Source organism: Pseudopipra pipra, chromosome 11, assembly GCF_036250125.1.
Source record: "Pseudopipra pipra isolate bDixPip1 chromosome 11, bDixPip1.hap1, whole genome shotgun sequence".
In the NCBI taxonomy this organism is placed as follows: Eukaryota; Metazoa; Chordata; class Aves; order Passeriformes; family Pipridae; genus Pseudopipra; species Pseudopipra pipra.
In genome coordinates, this window is record NC_087559.1 from 7,022,081 (window position 1) to 7,044,412 (window position 22,332).

The 22,332-nt window shown below is 46.2% G+C and overlaps 1 protein-coding gene across 8 annotated transcripts in view; it reads left to right on the forward strand.

Moving 5' to 3' along the window:
* The window catches only part of ADAMTS9 (ADAM metallopeptidase with thrombospondin type 1 motif 9), an 83,673-nt gene that overhangs the window by 22,064 nt on the left and 39,277 nt on the right, over window positions 1-22,332 (forward strand). For all 8 annotated transcript variants that reach the window (XR_010433413.1, XM_064667284.1, XM_064667285.1 and 5 more), the window contains 12 exons: window positions 3,887-4,032; window positions 9,902-10,083; window positions 10,188-10,324; window positions 11,382-11,499; window positions 11,762-11,857; window positions 14,473-14,639; window positions 14,748-14,877; window positions 15,449-15,575; window positions 17,206-17,416; window positions 18,175-18,339; window positions 19,426-19,590; window positions 20,462-20,581. Coding sequence is in view for 7 of the 8 variants with exons in the window: in XM_064667284.1 (XP_064523354.1) it covers window positions 3,887-4,032; window positions 9,902-10,083; window positions 10,188-10,324; window positions 11,382-11,499; window positions 11,762-11,857; window positions 14,473-14,639; window positions 14,748-14,877; window positions 15,449-15,575; window positions 17,206-17,416; window positions 18,175-18,339; window positions 19,426-19,590; window positions 20,462-20,581 (1,764 nt within the window). In the remaining variant the exon portion in view is untranslated. The remainder of the gene's footprint in view (window positions 1-3,886; window positions 4,033-9,901; window positions 10,084-10,187; window positions 10,325-11,381; window positions 11,500-11,761; window positions 11,858-14,472; window positions 14,640-14,747; window positions 14,878-15,448; window positions 15,576-17,205; window positions 17,417-18,174; window positions 18,340-19,425; window positions 19,591-20,461; window positions 20,582-22,332) is intronic.

Sequence of the window (22,332 nt, forward strand, 5' to 3'; positions counted from 1 at the left end):
ATGGTACAGCTTAAAATTTTACTTTTCTGGCTCTTAAAATCAACAACAATAATAATAATATTAATAAGTTTTCTTTAGAAAGAGTCAAAGTTTTAAATCATAGTCTTTCATATATATTTTAATAAAAATTCTGGATGCTATTTTAGATATAATTTTCCATACAGGCTGTGGAACTCTTTGGTAATTAATCTTGTGTTGCATGCATCTGAAAACTTGATTGTTCAATGACACTTAACTGATTTCCTTCAGGACAATGAGCATCATGGATCAATTTGCCTTCCTTTCTTAGGGAAAAGTGCGGTCAACATGTTTGTTTTTATTGTTGAGAATGCACATTAGAGATGTGGTTGGAATCTCTAATGTTTTTGTGTGAAATCCCCCCTGTTTTGAGGCACAGGATAAAGCTTAGTTATCTGTGGAGTCCCTGTGACTTGAGACCTTGTGTCCTCAATTTCTCTGTTGGTGAGCTTGGGGTCTGCTCACCGCTGGAAGGTCAGAAATTACTATTTTCTTGAAATTCCAAAAATCTGGGCTGCAATTTTCTTCCAACAAACCTGCAGTTACCCTTGGATGTGACCAGAGTGATGTGCAAACAACTGCAATTGAGCAGATTAGCACTCCCTCAGTTACCCCATGTCATGCTAGAGGCACTGTCCAGCTGCATGGCTCTTAATAAAGACCGTGTGAGCAAAAACATTTCAGCCCACAAATTTAGACAATTTGACAAGTTTAGACAAATTAGACAAGTGTGACCTGAACTTCTCAGCTGAGAACAGATGGGCTCTTAAGAAAAGCTAATGCAGCCTACTTGATTTCAGGCATTTGAATGTGTTCTCACAAAAGGGCTTTACAGAGTAATTCTTGTATCTGTGTATTGGTCTAATTCAATGTTAAAGTTTGGATCATCATAAACTCTCTCCTCTTTGGTGTTTACTTGGGCTTGTAAAGTGCTGAGGTGCGAGTCCAGAGTTCTTTTCCTAGGAATAAATTGCTATTTTGGTACTCTGCTGTGGCCAGGAGCCCCATCAAACTGGTGCTTGCTGACTAATGCCTCAAGTCTGTGTGTTTAAAGCCTGTGATGTATGGGTTGGCAGATGGAGAAAATACCATGCCATTTTTTATGGAGATATCTTTGGAAATGAGGGAGCCTGAATAGCTAAAAAAATCTAACTAAAACTACTGGGATGTAGATTTAACCGGGCTCTAAATTTACTCCTAAATCAAGGACACTAAAACAACACAAGAGTATTAACTTACACATATTTTGCATGTGAGAACACTGAATTTGGTTTTGCTTAATCGAGCCATAAGCCCAGCTCAGAGTTTGGCTTTGGTGGGCGAGCACCATCGGGTGGTTTTACCATTTCACAGCACCAGCTCATTGTTGGGTGGAGGTAAATCACTGAAAGAAAATAAAGAGGGTCGTAAATTTGGGCCTTTCTCTCTCTCTTGTGGTTTTCAGGGCTGTTTAGAGAATGATAGCAGAAGAGTAGAGAGGAATAGTAATCGTTTGTGTCTCCTGCCGTATGGCAGCAGGTAGCGTATCTGTTATGCATGCATGGAGCTTCACAGCCCTTGTCTGCCCCCTGCTACTCTATTCAGCCAGTCAGCCCAAGGATGGGAGCTGGATTTGGTGAATTATCTGGGACTCCAGTGGCAAGACAAAGGAAAGGAAAGTCTGTTGTAGTGTCTCCCATCCCTGCCAGTGCTCTCCTGCTCAGCTGTGTGTCTTAAGATATTTTGAATTTGCTCCAGACAAAACCCCTTTTATTCTCTTCATTCTGTGATCTGTAAGCTCATAGGAAAGAGAATCCTGGCAAGCTTTTTAGTTTTTCTGTTGTATCTCAACATAGAAATTATTTTTAAAATGCGAAAGGCACAGAGGTTGCGCAGCCAGACTGTTCACAGTGTGGTTCCAAGAAACACCATTGCATTTCCATAAGCTAATCTTGCTGTTTATTTAAAACAGCTGCTCTTTTCCCCACCTTTGAATTGCCATCACCTCCAACCCCCCAATTTTTAATAAAATCAACGGATGCAGGTGATTTCCTGGTTAATTCTCAACCATGGGATGGGAAACATATAGGTCATGTCACGGTCTGTTAGCTGTGTTCATTCACTAGTTAGCTATTCAGTCATCTTCTCTGGGTCAGTGGTGCCAAGCATGACTCTGGTTATATATTTAGCTGTGAGCATCGATGTTGCTGCGAGAAGTTCTCCTCTGGGACAGCTCTGTTGGGTTGGTGTCATGTATTTTTGTACTTTGATGATAGTTGTGGGACCTCTTTGTCCTTGTACAGGGCTGGCCTAGGGGTCCCCAGCCTTCAGGTTTTCAACCTCTAGTGCCAGGAGGAGTTGTGTATCATAAGGGTTTGTCCTGCAGCAAAGAAAGAGGCATTGCAGCTGATTTTATTGCTGTCCTTTACTGTAGCAGATGGTTTTTAGCCAGTTTTTTGTCTGGGGAATCAAATCTTCAGATGGAAGCAAATCTAGGGCATGTTGCAGCCCAAAGACCATGCTCGTCTCTGAGCAAACATCACATGTAGGACTCAAGCTATGAGTTCTTCAGATGTCCTGCAAACCATGCCTGTGGGCAAATGCACCCAAGACCAGCTTTCTTCATCAGCAAAGCAGTGCAGCAGGTCAGCCATCATGGCAGAAGGTGTTCAGCGTGCTGCAGAGCTGGCTGTTGGATGCACAGCCCTATGACAGCTTGCTTTTGCTCTGTTTTCCTAAACAGCTTTATCTAAAGTGGCTCATAAGGATGTCCAAAAAAGGGGCACGAGCTCATGGTGTGTGTGTTGTGACACAACCTTGTGCTATTAGTGAAAGGGCTGGAAAAACACTGTACATCAGTAGATTTGACCCTGTTGCCATAAAGATCATCAGGTGTTTCCCTGCTTGATCCAGTGAAATATTGCAAGGGAATATTTTAATGATGCTCTACCTATATTCTTCTGTAAGTCTGTAGCCTCTTCTATTCTGTGAGCAGTCAGCAATGTTTGGGCTTCCTATAATTGCAAAGATTTAGGTATCTGCATGTCTCTGTGTTTAAATCCACTTTAGCGAGCACTGTTCAGTGAGAGGGAAGTCCTGCTCTCATGGGTCTTGGGGACATTTTTCCATCCACTCTGGTGGGGCTGGAAGGTGACTCTCCCCTAGAGCTCACCTCTCCAAAAATCTGTGTAGTCAATCTTGCAAACATACCCCAAAGGACACAATTTATACCATGAGAACGGGGACGGGGGCTTGCCATGATGACTTTATGCAGTTTTCCAAACAAAAGAAAACAAGAGTCATAGCTAAAAAACAAAAGTGTTGACCAGGTCTTGGCAAGTCCCATGTTATGACTGAGTGAAAAAAAAAAAAGACTTTGGATTGAGGAATTCATTTTTCTATTTTAATTGCCTTTTAGATTTGGAAGTTTCCTTTCCTGCTTTGGATAGCTGTGGGGAGGTTTGAGGTTTCCCTGGTGTTTTGTCCTTATTGCCTGTCTCCTCCCCTGACACGGCACAGTTCCTGCAGCTCTCCAGGAAATCAGATAAGCAGCTTTTTGAAAAGCCAGTGCCATGAGCTTTGCCGTGCTGTTCAGCACCAGTAAACAGGGAATGTTCAGTGGTTGCTGTTGTCCTCAGTCTTCATCCCATGAATCATTCCATGGACTCAGCACCTTGCCTTCACTTTGCCATTTAAGGGTGCAGAGAAACTAAAATACCGGGGTGACGGAAAAGATATATAGAGAAGTTCAGCTTTATTTGATTGCAAAATCATTGTGTGTGGCTGGGAAATGAGCGAGCCTGAGTCGTTGCCCGGGCTGGGGGCTGTTGGTCGGCTCATGGTGCAAAAGCAACGCAAACCCACCTTTCCCGTGTTTCCCTGCACACAGCACTGCCGGTTTGGGATGTGTGTGCCCAAAGAGCGAGAGGCACCGGTGATAGACGGAGCATGGGGGACATGGAGCCCTTTTGGGACCTGCTCGAGGACCTGCGGTGGCGGCATAAAGACGGCGATACGAGAGTGCAACAGGCCCGAGTAAGTGCACGGAGGGGAAGTGCCAGTGGGTGAAATGGGGAAAAGCAGCTGGGCTGCCCAAATGGGCTGAAATCCCCTTTTTGTCTGTCCCCAACCCTTGTGTGCTCTGGGGATGGGTGGCTTTGCCTGGCATAGATGAGCTAGGATGGGAACCAAGGAGGAGCCGGGCACAGGTTTGGTTTGTGGGCAAAGTGCTCTAAAAGGCATCCATTCAACAGTGAGCTAAGGAAAAATCTAATACCTCTGCATGGGTTTATTGCCTCCTGTATTTCTGTGGAGGCACAGCTGGGATCCCACTTCCAGAGGTGTTTTTCTTCCTCCAAAACTGTGATTTAGAAAGGAGGGAGAAAAGAAGGGGAGCCATGTTTTTATCCTTTTTCACCATTTTATCCCTGCTTTGACTGCTTTTGCAGCTGTTCCTACCGGCTTTTATACAGTTTTCTACCATTTTACTCCTGCTTTGACTGGTTTTGCAGCTTTTGGCTCCTTTTGCATCTGATCCTTTATACAGTTACATTTCAGCTGGTGCAGACTAGCCAAACCTCAGCAGAAATCTGTGCCCCATTAAAAAGTGGCCCTCAAAAATGTTTGCTGTCAGCCTGGAATGCAAAATCCTGCACTCTTTGAAATGGCAGGGAGTTTTGCCGTGGGCTTCAAGTAGACAAATATGTGGCTGACGAAATATTAGTAATAGCTTGAGCAACTGGTATGAAAACAGCCTGTTTACATAAATTGTGAATTGTGCTGGTTTCTGTTGAACTACCTTCTTTCAGAAGAAGGGGTGGTGGGCAGGAGGCTTTCTGGGCTCTCGTTTGGGACTGAGACAGAGAGTAGAGGGGTCTGCAGGGCTGGTTGCACTGAAGGGTCTTGAAAAGATTGAGCAGGCTGACTCCTCTTTCTCATCATTGGTGTTGGATGGCTTGCTGCCAAGGAAGTTGCCATTAGGGATGTGCCAGTGACAGTTTCATCACTGCTAATGGGAGAAGGGAGAGAGATTGTAGCTGTGACACCGGTGGTGTAGTGACAGGAGAGGCTGCTCAGCACGGCTGGGCAAGTGTCGAAAGAGTAGGGTCAAAGCTTAGGGAGTAGGACACCAGCACATTAATTAAAACGATGCTAAGAAACACACAAGTGCAAAGGGATTCTCCTCTGGCTGTGTTGAGTCAGCACATGCCATATGGTCTTCCAGTAGCCACGGAGAGACAAAAATAAAGCATCTTTCCATGATCAAAAACAGCTCTGCTGCCGAAACTTGGATGCTGTCAGTGAGATGTATTCCCATCTTATGAAGGGGCATCTGTTTGGACTGATAGCTTTTTGTGATAGAAAATCTCCTTTATCCTGAAGGCTAGCCGAGGGATTTTAAATTCCATCTTCTCTCATAGCTTGTGTTTTGTCTCTTGGTGCTTTGGGAGGCGTATTGCTTTGGCTGGGATTTGCAAGAGCACCTAAATACACTCGGCACCAACCTGCCCGACAAATCCTCTGTGCTTATTGTTGATAGTGGTTCTTTCCAGGCCCCTTTTCATGAGCCATGTGCTGGGCATGGCCTCTCTTCTCCAACTCCTCCCAAGGTCTCCACAAGGAGTCGTCTGTCCCAGCACCATCCACACAACTTTACACTGGCTGTTGTTTTGTGCCTGTAATTTGACATCACAGTGTGAGCTCCCACCATCCGTGTCGTCATGGGACTGCTGAGACAATGCAAATGGATGAGACTCCTGGGTGCTCTCTCACCTCACTTGCTTTTCAAAGTATTTCAAAAATATACAGAGTTTCTCCTCTGCTGTAGAAGGCAGCAAACCCAACCCAGAAACCTCAATTAAGGTTTGAAATAGTTCTCAGTAAATCTTTTATATTCAAAGATGGTTTAGCTTTTTAAAGCTTTTTCTGTTCACAGGGATCTGGAGTTGGATCTTGCATCCAGTAAAATCTGGCATTGAAAATGACACCCATTCCCACTGTAGAGCAGAAAGTAAGGCTACAGCTTCTGTCTCTGTAAAGTGCTCTGACACCTACCTGGATGAATATCTTGCAGGGATGCAGGAAGAGCTGTAAGCCTCTGGAATGGCAGCAGACTGTGTTTTGACATACACTGAAGGAATGTATTCACTAACCAGACCAGACCCTTCCCACTGAGTTTGGCCACTTGGGAATTCGAGGCTGGCTGGTAGAGAAAGCCTATGGCTGCAGTGTGTCATGTTAGAGGGTTCATGGTGTAAGCCCTGGTTTCAACAGAAAGACATAGCTGCAGAATTATGGGAAAGGATATATTTGATAAGGTGTCAATACCAGGAGCCCTGTTTTCAGGAATGGCTCTCTGGATGGGGAAGTGTTATCTCTGGATGTGAGTCAGATACATTTGCATTTTAGTCCATCACAAAAGTATCCACCTGTGCTGAAAGCTGTCTCAGCCTGACATGTAAACACATCTATAGATGACTGTGCTGGCCACTGGCAGCACACCAACCAATTCCCAGTCCCAGTGCTTCCCAGGATATCTCAAACTGATCTGTGCACACTAGAGCTTCACAGATTTTTCTGCAGTCATGCACAGGTACATGGTACATGTACAGGACAGGTACATGGGCAGATATGCAGATGAACACACATGCCCTGCAGTTAAACTTCTCCAGGGGCCTTTCGTTGTGGCTGCCTGTGCTCCCAGGCAGAGGTGCCACCCATGGGGGTGAGCAAGTGCAAAGCAGCCCCAAAACAGCACTTCTTGGAGGGGTGCCTGTACCTGGTGCTCCTGGACTCCTGGGAGTTGGGTGCTGCCACAAGGTCTGCAAGTGAAAATATTCAAAGTTAGTGATTGCAGGTGATACACTAAACATCACACATTTAAGACCTGTTGGGGTGGGAGTGGGATTGAGACCCCACCATTCCCTGGGCCTAAGAGTTTCTGGGCTACTGGGAGGAGTGCAGTGAGGCTGGAGTGTGTGCAGCAGCTTGTAAGGGGAGTGATACTGGATTGAAAGTGGACAAGGAGATTTCTATGCATGTACTGCTTTCCCTTCTGTCTCTGTGGTACATTGTTGTTTATCCATAAAAATATTACGTAGAGGGAAGTATGCAGTATTTCTTCGTGACACTGAAAATCAATGTCACATAAGGCTGACTTATTTTTCAGGTTCAGCTCTTTCTGTTTCCTCAGACACTGTGAAAAGCAGTGTTGGTTTAAAAACACCCTAAAACTGTCAGGGTGGTTTGGAGCAGTTTTGAAATGTCAGAAGTGTGAGTGTGCTTCGACTCCCAGCTCTGTCTGAGGGGAGATTTAATGCCACAGTTATGACGCTGACAGTTTGCAACACAATGGCAAGTTTTAGCATCCTTCAGTTCATGGTGTGTCAATGTTATCTCAATCTCAGGGGTCATGTCTAGAGAAGAGGAAACTAAAATCTTTGGATTTTGTTAGACATACCCTTTAAAAAAGAAAATGCTCCTGCAAGTTCTTCGTAACTAACTTAATATTTAAAAGTTTCATTTTAATTAAATTGATTTATATTGGAAGCAATGTGGTTACCATAACAATGTTGTAACTGCAACTTTTTTTAAAGAAATGCCCTCTTAGAGGTTTGTGTAACTTAGAGCCTCTGTCAAACTGCAACAGTTCTGCTGTGGTTTAAATGCTTTCGAAATGAAAATGAATCCCCATGGATGACATGGACTCACCAAGGTCTAGAGTGTGCTGCTGCCACAACTAAGTTTCCCTAAGTGCTGTGTAGTGAGATTGTTGAGATGTCCCTTTGTAGCTGGAGGTGCCTGCATGGGAGTAGTCTACAGGTTGGGCTCTGGGAATAGTCCCTGGTATAGCCTCCAGTGGTGGGAAAACCCCAGCAATTACAGGGACCGCTGCACTGGGTTAGCTCTGGAGTTGTCCCAGGTGTAATCAAGTTATTTCAAGTTGTGTGACACGACAAGGTGGAGAATAGACTAAATCAGTAGAAACCAGGCTTAGACTTGCTCCACTAGGAACTGGGGTAAAATCAGTATGTAATTAGAAATCTGCACTGGGCACTGTGTGATTGCTTGGGCTTTTTATCACAGGCACTTGCTTTAATTGGAAGCATCATAAACCTTTGCAAACGGCACACATTCATTTCCAGGTGGCACATGAGAGCTGCCCTCGGAGCAGGTAGAGCTGATGTTACCAGCTATTGCTCCAGGCTGTGCCTGAAGACAAATCATACCCCTTGGCATTTGGGATAGGACTGGAAGGGTCTGCACCACGGCAGTGTGGATCTCAGCAAGGAGAGGATGCTGGCAGGAAAAATCCCACGTTTGTAGCTGGTAGTTCTCATCATCTCATCTGGAGCCGCTTAAGGAGGCAACTCCTGCCAAACGAGTGAGCATCCCTAGTGTGGTGCTAATGGAGAGGTGGGAAGTCTGCCTGCCTTTCCCTGCTTTGCAGGCAATCTTTCAGCAAGGGCAAGCTGTTCTGTGCCTCTGTCTCCCCATTTGTTTTACAGGAACTCTGCTACTTGAGTCACAAAGAGTTTTCAAGCATAAGAGTGAAGAATTGTTATTTTTGGAAGAAAAGGCATTGCCAGGCTTCCTAGGTGGTGGATGTGTAGAGATGCTAAAAAATTCTGTTCAGCTGTAGGAACTTGTTGTTTCACTGTGTGTAGAGGCCGTCTTGCATGTGCAGGGGGGTGCTGCCTCTTTTGTTAGAGGTGCTGGCTGCATGCAAAGTGGAGAGCTCACGGTGAGCATCTCCCTGCTAAGGGCAGGGGTAGTTCCAGTTTGTCACTCGTTCATTTGCATCTTAAAGGGTCTCCAAGTGTGCAAAACAGCTTCCCTCCCGAGGAGGCTCCAAGGGAAGATGCACTCTGACAGCATCCCTGGGGCACTGATGGGTGTCTGGTCCCAAGCTAAGGCAGAGCTGATCCTGAGGAACAGCCTTGGAAGGCAGGAGGTGTGGGTGCCAGGATAGCAGAGCCCAGTGAGTTGCTCTTCTAATCTGCACTTCTTGCTAGCGCTGGCACTCGTTTTGTTTGGGGATGGGTAGAAGACGTAGGTTTGGTGGTTATTTTGATGTGCAGCTCACTCCTGCACCACTGCTGACAGCAGCTGGAATGGTAGAGGCTTTTTCAGTCCCCAGAGTGATCTGTTTTCTGGCAAAGGCTCCGTCTACATATGAGGACAAAAATAGTTTTATGACTACAGCCCTGAATCTGGGAGTCAGGAAATTCAAAATGACAGTTTCTCCTAGGCTTATCCACTGGCTTTTATGTGGCTTGGATGGTATCTCTCTCCCCAGTTTATACCACTGTCATCCTGCTATAAAATGGAGGTAAAGTATTTATTGGCCATGTTTGGTGCTTTCTGGATACATGGAGATAAAATTGTTTTGAAGTGTCCAACATTACCATTTCGAACATTTGGGGCTAGAAATCCTGAAGAACTAAGTGCTGCCTGGCCTTTCAGCCTCTGCAGGGAAGGAAGCCCTTTCTTCTTTCTCATGTGGTAGTTAGTTATTTGCAAACCACTAGATCAGATGCAAACTGAGCCATCAAATTCATAGGACCGAAGGGGTTGTGGAAGTATGGTGCTGGACAGAATCCCTTGGTGTGACAATAAATCCTCAGATGAGGAGGAAGATGTTGCTCTTCATCTCTAGCTTCTCTCACTATGTTGTCATTCAGCAGAAAGCAATTACTCCCTTTTTCATCCCTTTTTAGCATCACATATACGGCCTCTTTTTGTTAGACACCTGCATAACATTTCCTGCTTGTCAGTCTAGGCTAATAATTAAAGGTATGCACTGAGACAGAGCCCACAAAATGGTGTTGCAAATCCTGACTGTGTTGAGCAGGTGCAAGAACTGCAATTTCATCTCATGTCTAGCCTGATCTTGTCTCTGCAGGCCCAAAAATGGTGGGAAATACTGTGTGGGTCGCCGCATGAAGTTTAAATCCTGCAACACCGAACCGTGCTCAAAGCTGAAGAAGGATTTCCGGGATGAGCAGTGTGCTGACTTCGACGGGAAGCACTTTAACATCAACGGGCTGCCCACGAACGTGCGCTGGGTTCCCAAATACAGCGGCAGTAAGTGGCCGGGGCGGGGATACAGATCCTGCCTCCTGCATCGCCACCTCGGGGTGATGACGTTCAGATAACATGCCTCTGGTTTTCCTCCCTCCCACGCCCAGTCTTGATGAAGGATCGGTGCAAGTTGTTCTGCCGGGTGGCGGGAAACACGGCGTATTACCAGCTGCGGGACCGCGTCATCGACGGGACGCCCTGCGGCCCCGACACCAACGACATCTGCGTGCAGGGCCTCTGCCGGGTAATTATCTCCCACCCTCTTCAGCAAAGGGGGAATCGCAGTTTTGCATGGCAGGGTGGCACTTCTGCACTGTGCTCCACGCAGTTCTTGGCGTGTCCTCTTTGCCTGTGGGCTGCCAACATTATCACCAGGCTCTGCCAGCCCCAGCTGGTCTGAAACTTGTGCCAACCACCAGATTTGCGGAAGAGCCACACATGGAATTATTTAGGTTGGAAAAGACCTCTAAGTCATCATCAAGTCCAACCATTAACACAGCACTGCCAAGTCCACCACTAAAACATGTCCCTATATGTCACATCCACACATCTTTTAAATACCTCAAGGGATGGTGACTCCACCACAGCTCTGGGCAACCTGTTCCAATGTTTGACAACTCTTGGTGAAGAATTATTTCCTACTATCTAATCTAAACCTTCCCTGGTGCAACATGAGGCTATTTCCTGTCGCTTGTTACCTGGGAGAAGAGCCTGACCCCCACCTGACTACAACCTCCTTTCAGGGAGTTGTAGAGAGCGATGAGGTCTCCCCTTGAGCCTCCTTTTCTGCAGGCTGAGCTCCCCCAGCTCCCTCAGCTGCTCTTCATCAATGTACTCTAGACCATTCACCAGCTCTTCTTGGGACAGAAGTGGAGGTTGTTTACACGTCTGCCCTAGGTTAGTGAGGGCTGTGGGGGTCTGAGCTTAAATCCAAATGATGGTTTCTTCTGTGCTCTGCCAGAGTTCCTCCTGTTCAGGCCCCAGAGCCCTTTACATTTCCATCACAATTATTTTTCACACTTTTCTCTATGTGAACAATTGATGCAAGAATTTTTCTCTAGTGAAGGCATTGCCTGGTGCAAACAGCAGTTCTGATCCTTGCTTTGCGAAAAAGCCTTTTATTGGAAAACCTTGTGGGATGGCCACACTGTAAATCAGTGGAAAAAAGTGGGAAAGCAAAACAATTTGTCTCATGGCAGCCCTTTGCATACACAGCTTTTGTGTGCCTTAATTAGGAGGTTTGTAAATGCTGTTCTAGTCTGTATTTGCTCAAACTAGTTTTTTCAATTTTTCTCTTAAAGCAAGCTGGATGTGATCATGTGCTGAATTCAAAAGCAAGAAGAGATAAATGTGGTGTTTGTGGTGGAGATAATTCTTCATGTAAAACGGTTGCAGGCACATTTAACACGGTGCATTATGGTAAGAATCTGTTGCTAAAAACTTTATAGTGAAAAATGTGGGTCCATAAAAGCCATTACCACACTTAATCTACAAAAACATTGATGTAAAACACAAAACCCTTCTAGCTATAGTATATTCCACTTTATAACTATTTATGCTATCCCTAAATGAAAAGTATCGGCTTGTGTAATGTGAGGTAATTTTCCTCATTTCCCTTCCCCCTAGAAAGCAAATGAAATGTCTGTGTTATGGCCTTGACTTTCTGTTAAATCTTTCCTAGGCTATAACGTTGTGGTTCGCATCCCAGCTGGTGCAACTAATATTGATGTGCGTCAGCACAGTTACTCAGGGAAACCAGAGGATGACAACTACCTGGGTGAGTTGTAGTCCTTATATTGGTCCAGAAATCTGCTTTGTTGTCTGGTTGTGGTGATATATCTACTGACTGTTCTTTGCTTGGGAGGATGAAGAATTCATTTAAGGAAAATGTTTTCTTGGCGAGAATTTATCCATGTCTGCCAAACATTCAGCCTTATCTTCTTCCTTCTTTTCATGCATGCCATCCTAGATGCAAAGTTTGGGAGGTTCACAGATTATAAGAAATACCCCCTTAGAGTGTGTGTAGGGCTGGGAAGGACTGTTGAGCCTGGGCTGTGGATGGGAGTTGAGGCACAAAACTGTGAACCAAACAGGCTTCTGAGCTCTGCTGGAGTCTCCACACTGCGACTTTATCTCTGCTGTCACCATTCTTTGGCTGGAGAGTAAACATGCCATGCCCTGAAAGATGTGTGTACAGACACATAGAGAAATTATTTTCTATTCTTCTGAGAATAATAATTCTGATGTCACTTAGACTGAGCCCTTGACAGTGATACATAACCATAAAGAAATACTCTGCACCAGAAATACTGGTTTTGATATAAACCTAACAATAACTTGGCCTTTAGATGTTGGACTCCCGTAGTCACTGTTTTCTTTAACCTGTGGGTATGCCTCTAGAGGCAGATGAATGTGCTTGTGGTGCTCTGTTAGACCACTCTGTTGCATACACATATACTTTAGCATGGGCTTGAGTCTCTCTTCCACTATGCTGATCAGTAATTCACCCCATAGTTCTGTTTGGGCTCAGTAGCAGAGGTAACACAAATGCACATTACAACTGATGTTACACCTGCCAGTTGAAGGCTGGTTTTGCCATTAAGTCCTGTTTGGGGTCTCTCAGAGTCTCTGGTTCTTCTCTTTTACATGCCCTGTGCCTGGCACCACCAGCTGTGCTCCAATAGCACAGGGTCCTGTATTTACATCTGTGAACAGGGCACTTCATCTTGTTTTATCTTGCAAAATTCCTGTAACTGGGAATGTTAAAAACATGACTAGGCTGGTGGTCCCCATCAAAGGTAAAAGGACTCACTTGAGAAGCAAGTAGAGGAGACTACCATGTACCAAAGGGAAATAATGCTGACAGCTTTGGCTGTTGCTCTGAAATACTATCCTGTTGCTGGACCCTTTATTGAGACAAAAAGCTAAGTGGGTGTTCCCTGTCCCCATTCCCAGGAGGGCGCCGTGCAGGACTCTCTGTGCATTTGCAGCTGCGCCACATAATTTTTGCACATTCACATCAGTGAAATGAGATGGTGCAGCATGACTGCACATCAGCACCAAAAAAAACATACTGTGGTGTAATTGCTTTCCCTCTTGTGGAAGGGAGTTAAGTTTTATTATTCCTCTTTCCTGGAAAAAGCAATCCTCCCCATGTTGTGCCTATTAAAACTGGTTCATCCCAGAAGGAGCCCCAAACTTCCCAGCTCTTCTTGGAGGGCCTTTAATCTTCTTGGGAAGCAATGAAGTCAAATCTTCTTTAATGTTGCTTTAATATTGCTGGGAAAGCATCTCTTCACATTAGGCCTGACTAGAAGCAAATGAGAAGTGTGCATGTGTCCACTTATTTTGCAGCTCACTGAGTGTGAAATCTTAGGCCCTTGGTACTGTGAACCTTGTAGTTGCTTAACAATTTAGGAGGAATTTGATGTTGTCATCAAGTCCAAGACATGTACCTACTGTTGTAGGAGATACAGTAAACAGGAAGGAGTCCTTTAGTGAGTTTTACTACTGCCTAATAACATTAAAGCCTCCAAAGTGTGGGATTTGGTTGAGTATAGCCTCTGCTTTGTGAGTTTTTCTCCATCTACGTCTGTTTGCTATAGAGCAGTGTTTTACTTCATTATCTCTCCTCATTCGATGGAAAAACCTTGCCTTTGGTGTTTTGGTGTTAAGTTTAGATTTTTCAGTACAGGGGCTTTGTAGTAACGTAGCTGTGATGGGTGAAATGGTGGGGAAACTAACTTAGGAAATTAGCTACATAATCGCATTAGTGTGAAGTTGTGCAGCAGACTGCTGTTTTCAGGAAACTGTTCCTTTTATAAAGCACTTAGGCTTTAAGCCTTCAGTGCTTTCACATACCTTAAGATTTGGAATAATAAAAAGTATGGGGGGAAGAGGGAGATGGAGAGAGTGGGGGAGATACTGACCAAACTTCCTGAAATTATCTACTAGAAAATGATGTTTAGACAATTAGGGTACAAACATTTACCCTAAGAATACACCTGGAAACAACAGGGAAGCCATTCTATCCACATGGCTTATGAAAAGGTTTGGACAGGATTATTTTTGTGGTATATGAGGGGATACAGCCTGTGTGTGCTGCGTACAGCAGCCTTTTGGATATCTCTGCCCAGGGTTATGGGTGAACTGTTCAGCAACAACTTCAGGCATTCAGCCTTCATTTTAATGAGGCTTTCCACTGGAAAAAGGAGAAGGAACAATATCTGCAAAAGCTCTGCTGCTCTCTTTACATCCTTTCTGTTTGAGAGTGCTAGTGGGCTTTTCCTCCCAGCCCCAAAGGAAAGGAGCACTGAGAGCGCATGACCCACGTTATTGTGTACGTATGAGTTAATTCTGCTTCTTTAGTTCTTGTTTTTTGCACCTATGCAGCCTTATCTAACAGTCAAGGAGACTTTATATTAAATGGAGACTTTGTCGTCAGTATGTTTAAAAGGGAAATCAAAGTTGGGAATGCTGTGATCGAATACAGTGGATCGGATAATACTGTTGAAAGGATTAATTCTACAGATCGGATTGAGCAAGAAATAACGCTCCAGGTGAAGTATATGTTGTGTGTATGGAAAAGTCTGCCCAGCATAATTGTGCTGAAAATAGTGGCCAGTGATTTCTGTTGGTTTACTCTGCTTCACTTTTCTTCCTCTCAGGTTTTATCAGTTGGCAATTTGTACAATCCTGACGTTCGTTACACATTTAATATCCCCATTGAGGACAAACCTCAGCAGTTTTACTGGAATGAGCATGGCCCATGGCAGTCCTGCAGTAAGCTCTGTCAAGGTGGGTGTTTGAGAAGGCTAAGTTTGGTCCTGGATTCATCTGGGATCTGGGCAGGGCTGTGAGATCCCTCTCTGTTTTGATTTCTTTGAATTCCCACATTATGGGTGTGATCGTTTCACTGGGCTTCAGTAGTAGATAACACCTTACAAGGTGCTTATGGGTTTCAGAGCAGGGCACTTTACAGCCCCTCTGAGCAAGGTGAGCCTCACGACCTGGTTTGCAGGTGAGGAAGCTGAAGCACAGAAAACATTACATGACATTTGCTAAGGCTGCAAAAGTCATCAGTGTCTGGTTTGGGGTCTGATATCCAGTCATTGCCACCTGCCAGTGCCCACCCTGCTAAACACTCAGAGCCCATTCTCGCAGGGGGGGCTGCAGCTCTCTGCCTGTGTCCATCCCTTCTGCAATAAACCCCTTCTGCTCCGCTCAGTCGTAACCCCCTCCTGTTTCTGAAAGAGATGGAAAAGCACACTTGAACATCTCTTAAATGCTACCATAGAAGGGGCAAGAGAAATAACTGAATTGATCACTTTCCTGCATGGCAAACAATGTGATGGTTTTCTCTGTGCAGGAGAAAGAAAAAGGAAACCTGTGTGTAAGAGAGAGTCAGATCAGCTCACGGTGTCAGACCAGCGATGCGATCGAATTCCACAGCCTGATCCCACCACTGAGCCTTGTAACACTGAATGTGAATTAAGGTGCACTCTGCTCAGCTGCGTATATACATTACATTGTGTATTTATTGTTTACTCTTTCTTTTCACCTCTCACCACAATTCCTTTTCTCACCAGCCTGCATTAGATTTTAAAAAAGAAAAGGATTAGTAGTTGCCTCTTTGTCAACCAAGAGGGAACCAGCAGTGTTTTGAGAGGCACAGTTGTACATTTTCACATTTCTCTTGTTGCCTTAAATTAGGCCTAACTATAACAAAAATGCTTCTAATGTTGAAAAATCTCCCTGTGCAATACAGTGCCTGAAATCTGCATCTGCCTCTGTCAGAAATGCTCAGCACCATCCTACAAACAGCCTGCAAAGATGGAAAAACATATACTTAAAGCAAAGAAGTAACTAATATTTGAATTTATCATCGTTTATTTAAAGCAAAGAATAGGCTTTAGTGTAGAGTGGGTTTGTGGCTGTCCCCAGACAATTCCTGGCGTGCTGGAATTGATGGAGCACAGCCTAAATCATCACAACCCATTTTCCTTTAAAAAGCAATCTGTTTTCCTTTCTGGGGCTTAAATATGGTGGCATTAAGCGGCTGCTGGTGAAGCAATTCAGATGGCCGAGTTCCCGAGGGGTTTCTCTGGCTCTGTTAAACCGGGGCCGTGCAGGGGCTGTGTAGGGTCGGGTTGTCGCGGTAACAGCTGTTGCCATTGCAACAGGTTGGAAACTTGAGAAGGGCAAACGCAGGACTCTGAAAAGCAGGCAGGGATGTGAGGCTCCCACCAGTCAGGAGCTATTGACTCCAAATCCCCTTGATCTTATTCTTCTCTGGGCTGTGCTCAAGTTTGCTCTCTTGGCTTGGGAGTGGGGCTCTGCACTCCCCGCAAGGGCACTGGCAACAGCCCAGGGGTCTCCAGGTCCCCAAGGGGAAACCCCTGCCAGGTTTGAGGGGCAATGGGCTCCTATTGGCTTCAAGGTCTCCAGCACCTCCCTGGATCAGGCCTCATGTCCAGCATCTCTTGCAAGGGCTGGGCTGATATGAAGCAGGGGTGTATCCCCAGGTGGGTCCTTGAGGGCCACCAGCACCAATCCTTGTTGTCCATCCTAGGAAGGAGGCAGCAGAGTGGAAATCTGTCTGTTGAGAGGGAACACCTCTAATCCCCACTGACACCACTGGGGCTCAAGTGTCTTGTAGCAAGTCATTTGCTTGTGCTTTGGAGAGCTGAGACTGTTTTGCAGGTGTCCTGCCATGTGGAACACAATTTGAGCCTCTGCAGGTCATTTTCTGATGCTGTATTTTCCAACTTTTAGTTTTAGAGGCTGGGGTGGCACTCCTGCAGGGGAATGTGGGGTGCAAAGCATTCAAAGCACTGTTCCTTGCTTGGCCACAGATTCCCCTCACCACTTTGGCTGGTCCCACAGGGTCGCAGTGTGACTCCACTGTCTGCAAGAGGGACCTGGCGACAGCTCCTTCCATTCAAGGAGCAATGCCAGGATTAATTGCCTCTGATTTTTGGAAGTCACAAAGCACTGGGAAGTGTTACAAAAAGCCAGAACTTCCAGTTCAAGAGCATATATTCCCTATTTATGTCAAACACCCTTGAGCACGTCACCTGCAGAGCGCTGGAACCCCCCAGCTGATGTTTGCTCTCCTCGGCGCAGGTGGCACATCGCGAGGAAGAGCGAGTGCACGGCACAGTGCGGGCTGGGCTACCGCATCCTCGAGATCTACTGCTCCAAGTACAGCAGGCTGGAGGGCAAGATAGAGAAGGTGGATGACCGCTTCTGCAGCAGCCAGCCCAAGCCCAGCACCAGGGAGAAGTGCACTGGAGACTGTAACGTGGGAGGGTGGCGGTACTCGGCCTGGACAGAGGTAAGGGAAGCTCGTCGCATGGCAAACACTGTCTCCCCCTTGCACAGGGGTATGTCGGGCTGTTTAGGTTGCAAACAGCACATATGTAAAAGTTGGCCACAAAAGTTGGCCATAATTCTTCTTCGACTGCTTTTTCTGGAGGACACTGTAGGCTAAATCAGCCTGATACTCCTTATTTTCCCCTGCAATTAATTTATGCTTTTAAGCATCCCGAAGTCCTCATTACACTAAGCCCTGCTAGCTGTCTTCTCCCATCAAAGCCATCACCACTGCCAGGAGCTGCTGAGGACGCGTTGCCATCAGCAGAGGACTTCTGAAATTTGTTTCCTTAACACGTTTTAGTTTTCACTTGAACAAGAAAATTCCTGAATGCAGGCCTGGCACTGAGAGATTGACAAGCCTGGGGCTTTCCAGGGAGGGCATGGTGAAGGGGGGCTGGCTGGTCAGAGAGAGTTAATCTCTCCTAAAATGAGAACGAGCAGCAGCTATTTAGGAGAACTGAAAGGCAACACTTGTAAAAGTAATAATGGGGTTATAACCTGAAATAAATTTGTGAAATGCATTGCCGTGACATTTTATTAAGCTTTAGCAAGATTGGCTTTTTAAAGGAATACATAAAGTAAAAACCTGTTACTTAAAGTACAAATTGTTCTTCCGGAGGTTTTCTGCAGTCACTCTGCAGTCCTGGCTGTGAGGAGGGAGAAAGGCAACAGCAGTAGAGTGGCAGAAAATACTTAGTCGTTGTCTGTCCTTCGCAGTGCTCCAAGAGCTGCGGCGGGGGCACGCGGCGGCGCCGAGCCATGTGCGTGAACACCTACAACGACGTCCTGGACGACAGCAAGTGCAGTCAGCAGGAGAAGCTGACGGTGCAGCGGTGCAGCGACTTCTCCTGCCCCCAGTGGAAAACTGGAGACTGGTCCGAGGTGGGTGCCGGTCTTCCACCCTGAGGGGCTGCAGAGATATCAAAGGGATATCTCTGTCCATGCTCGTCCCCTGTGATTTGTTTGTGCCTCTTGCAGAAGGTCTCTCTGAGCCTGTGCACAGTGAGGCTTCAGACAGGCAGCAAAGTTACTGGCCACTTGCCTCCCTGCAAAGCTACCAGGGGGTTGGTTAATTCCTCTCCAACCCTGCAGTAATTTTTCCCTATTTTTTCCACAGTTCCTCTATAACATTGGGAAGAAAAATACCTTCTGCCCTCGTTTTCCCTTGAGATTGTCCTCAAAAGCCCTGGCAGCCCTGGCTGTCACTGGAGGGCAGGATTTCACCTTACTGATGTCTTGCTCAGCCTCTCCCTGCTGTTTGTTACCTCTTCTGCTGCTGCTGGTGTCCTTTGCAATGCAACAAAACTGTATCTTGATAGGCATTTTCCTGCAGCAGGACTGGGGATGCTGGAAAATAGTCTTCAAAGGCTGCTTGTCACCTTTGTGGCCAAATTGCTCTTGTTTCTGTGAATTGTATTCTTTTAGGACATAATGAAACCAATTAAGTGGAACAGGGATTGTTCTCTGCAAAACATCTGTCTCCTGAGTCAAGCTGCTGGCAGGCCAAGCCACTCCAGGGCAGTAGAAGAGGCTGTTGCAGCCTGCAGAAGTCAAGACCCTTAACATACACACCCAGAGCTGAGCAAGTTTTTCAGAAGCCTTTGTCACCCCATTGTGCACAGCTAAAACCCCACAGGACAGTGCTGTGCCTTTGCCCTGTGTCTCACAGCTGCTGGAAGACAAGAGTCTTTGTGGGCTCATTCTGCCCGTGCTGAGGGGTCTCAGCCTGGCTGTGCTCCATGCTCCATGCTCCAGCCTCTGCTCCAGACCAGCTCCTCAGAGCAATCCTCTCTCTTGCCTGTCTTCCAGGACGTTGCTACTGTTAGCTAAAGAATTGCCTCTTAGCACCACTTCTTTTTTAAGCAGTGGTTGCAGTGGGTCTCCAGGTTTATTTTTCAGTGCCAGGGCAGGTGCTGAGCTGGCTGCATATCCCTGGCACCACCTGAGCTTGCACTTTTCTCTTTGCAGTGTTTGGTCACCTGTGGAAAAGGGCACAAGCACCGCCAGACCTGGTGCCAGTTTGGAGAAGATCGATTAAATGACAGGTTTTGCGATCCCGAGACGAAGCCGGAGTCGGTGCAGACGTGCCAGCAGCAGGAGTGTGCATCGTGGCAAGTGGGGCCGTGGGGCCAGGTACTGCAGAGCCCCGTGGGGCTCCGAGCCAGTGGGACCTGGGCGAGGGTGGCTGAGGCTGGGCGCTGCCCTTTCATCCAAATTCAGCAGCATAACTGTGCTAATTGATTTGCACACCAAAGCAGCCCTCTGGTCGCTTGGGTTCAGCGGATAGGCAGCAATAACAGTACCTGCCCTTTGTGCTAAATTTAATCTCTGTCATACTAAATTGGCCGTGATTTTCAAAAAAGGGGTTTCCAAGGTTACGCTCCTAAATCCATATTTAGGCATATAAATACATGGCCTAATTTTCACAGAAAAGCTGCCCCCATTGAATAACTTTTGTTGATTTTAATGTTTTCCAGTTTCTGGGTTGGTGAGGGGGTTTTTTATGTTAAAATACAAGTTGCTCATTTCTCCCAGAGTGTTCTGGCATCTGCTTTTCCACGAAGCTGTTAGTTCTTGACTTAAAAAAACAGCAGCAGAACCAGACCAGTTGTCCCAGTCAGACATATTTCCCATCAGCAAAATTATTCATTAGCTGCTCGTGCTACCATGGGGCTGAACAACCAGTTTTAAAGAAGGATATCATGCAGGTTCTACCCCAGACTCTGATTCTAATGTGTGCAGCAAAGTAAATCATTTCAATGCTCACACCTTCATTCCCAAGGAAGCAAGTGAAGCGTGTGAGGCACTGGTGGGCGCAGTGAGTTAAAACTTTGACCTAATTTAAAGCTGAAATGCATGAACTGGAGAGAAACCAGAAAGGAAGCTGTGTTTTATTTTTGCTGCTCTTGCTGCGTGCCTAAATACAGACTGGACTGATTAATACTTTCTAACTGAAGCAGCTACTCAGACCCAGCACTTTTTTCTCCCGTCTCTCCTCTCCCAGTGCACAGTGACTTGTGGCCAAGGCTACCAGATGAGAGCAGTGAAGTGTGTTGTGGGCACCTACGTGTCAGTGGTGGATGATAATGAGTGTAACGCTGCAACCAGGCCAACAGATACCCAGGTAAATCCTGCTGCCCTGTCTCCATCTTTTGCCAGCATGCATATGGAGGCATCCAGGCTGTAGCATCAGGGGACACCTTTCTGCAGTAAAGCCTTGCCCTGAACACCAGCCCATGCAGGGCAGTGCTTTGGTCTGCTACATGGCTGTTGGAAAGGTGCAGCACAGCACCCTGCTTTGGTAGAAGTGGGGCAGAGAAGCCATAATCAGGGATTTCCCATCCAGACTCTCTCCATGTGTGCTTGACCTTACACTCCAAAGCACCAAATTGCCAAAAAGGCAATGGACAACTTGTTATGAGGGCATCAGGACTTCATGGGGTGAAGATTAATTACCTTTGCTTATGGTTTATGTCCACGGAGCTCTAGCCATAGGATGGGGTGTGAGAGGGGCCGTTCAGATGCAGAGCTAAAGCTGGTCTCTAGGAGCTCCCGAGCCAAAGAAACCATAGTGGATGAATATGGGAAAACAACCAGAGACCACAAGGTTGAGTCAGTATTCACTGGCCTCTCAGACACAGCAGACACCTCCTTTGACTTGCATGGAGTTGAGGATGCCTGGCTGCAGTCTGGGCTCACATGGCTGCAGCATTTTTGCTGTGTGATACAAATGATGGTGAGGGGATATAATTTCTTGCCTGCTGCGTGTGACATGGTAGTGTTTGTGGCAGCTACAATTCCAGGGACATCCTCCCTGGCTAGATAAATTGAGAAATGTTGTACAAGTTGCAAATTTGCTGAAGAGGCTTTCCATGCTGTGTACTTGGAAGCAAACATGAATTCCCCTTTCAAGCAGAGGATGTGTCCAAGGTGTCTGAAGGAGTTGAATAAAACAGAACATTACTATCTGTCTGTCATAGAAGAGTCATAGTGCTGATGCCCTGCCCAGCTTCAGTCCTGCATGACCTCGCAGAGTTTAACTGAGGCCACAACATTTGGGAAAGGGCTGTTTTTCCCATGTATGGAGACCAATTGCACTACAGTCAAGGGGTAACAAACCCACTTGTCATCAGCCATCATTTGGCATGCATGTCTCCAGTGTCAGTGAAATCACAACCATCCAGAAATCATGTATGCCGTTTATCAGGAACCGCGCTCTCCCTCGCGGGGACAATCAGTATTAATTTCCTTTTTGGCAAGGACTACTCATGGAGTAAAGTCATGGCTATTTATCATTTCTGTCACCAGACCTCCCAGGAGGCTCAGACAGGACCAGAGCCCTCCTGTGAGGCACTGTACCAAGACTGTGCAGAATGACATGCCTGTCCCCAAACCCTCACATGCTTGGTGTGTGGTGAAGATCAGCACATGGATATAGGCGGTCTGGTGGGCTGCAGGGAATCAAAGGGCTGCAATCAGCAGCATAACCTTTATTGTGTGGGCTGCAGGTCTTGTGCTGAAGGAAGGGAGCTTTGAAGGGAGATAAAGTTGCTGCTTTGCAGATGTGTGTTCATACCAGAACTCTTAATGAACTTTCATCTTTTGCCTCAAAAACATCTGGTTTTAATGCGTGGAGATGGCACATAGTTATGGGGATCCCTCATGTAGAATTCCTAATAAGTCAAAAGTCCACGGAGGGTTCTGCATATAAAGGCCTTGGGATGTTGATACTGAGTTTTGCTGATTCACCAAGAGGATGCAAGGAGGAAGCCTGCCTCCACACAGGCATGCAGGTCCCAGAGTTTCAAGATATTGCATGTTATTCATAATTACATTGAAGAGGAGGTGGTTTAAGCAAAACATCTGCAAATTCTT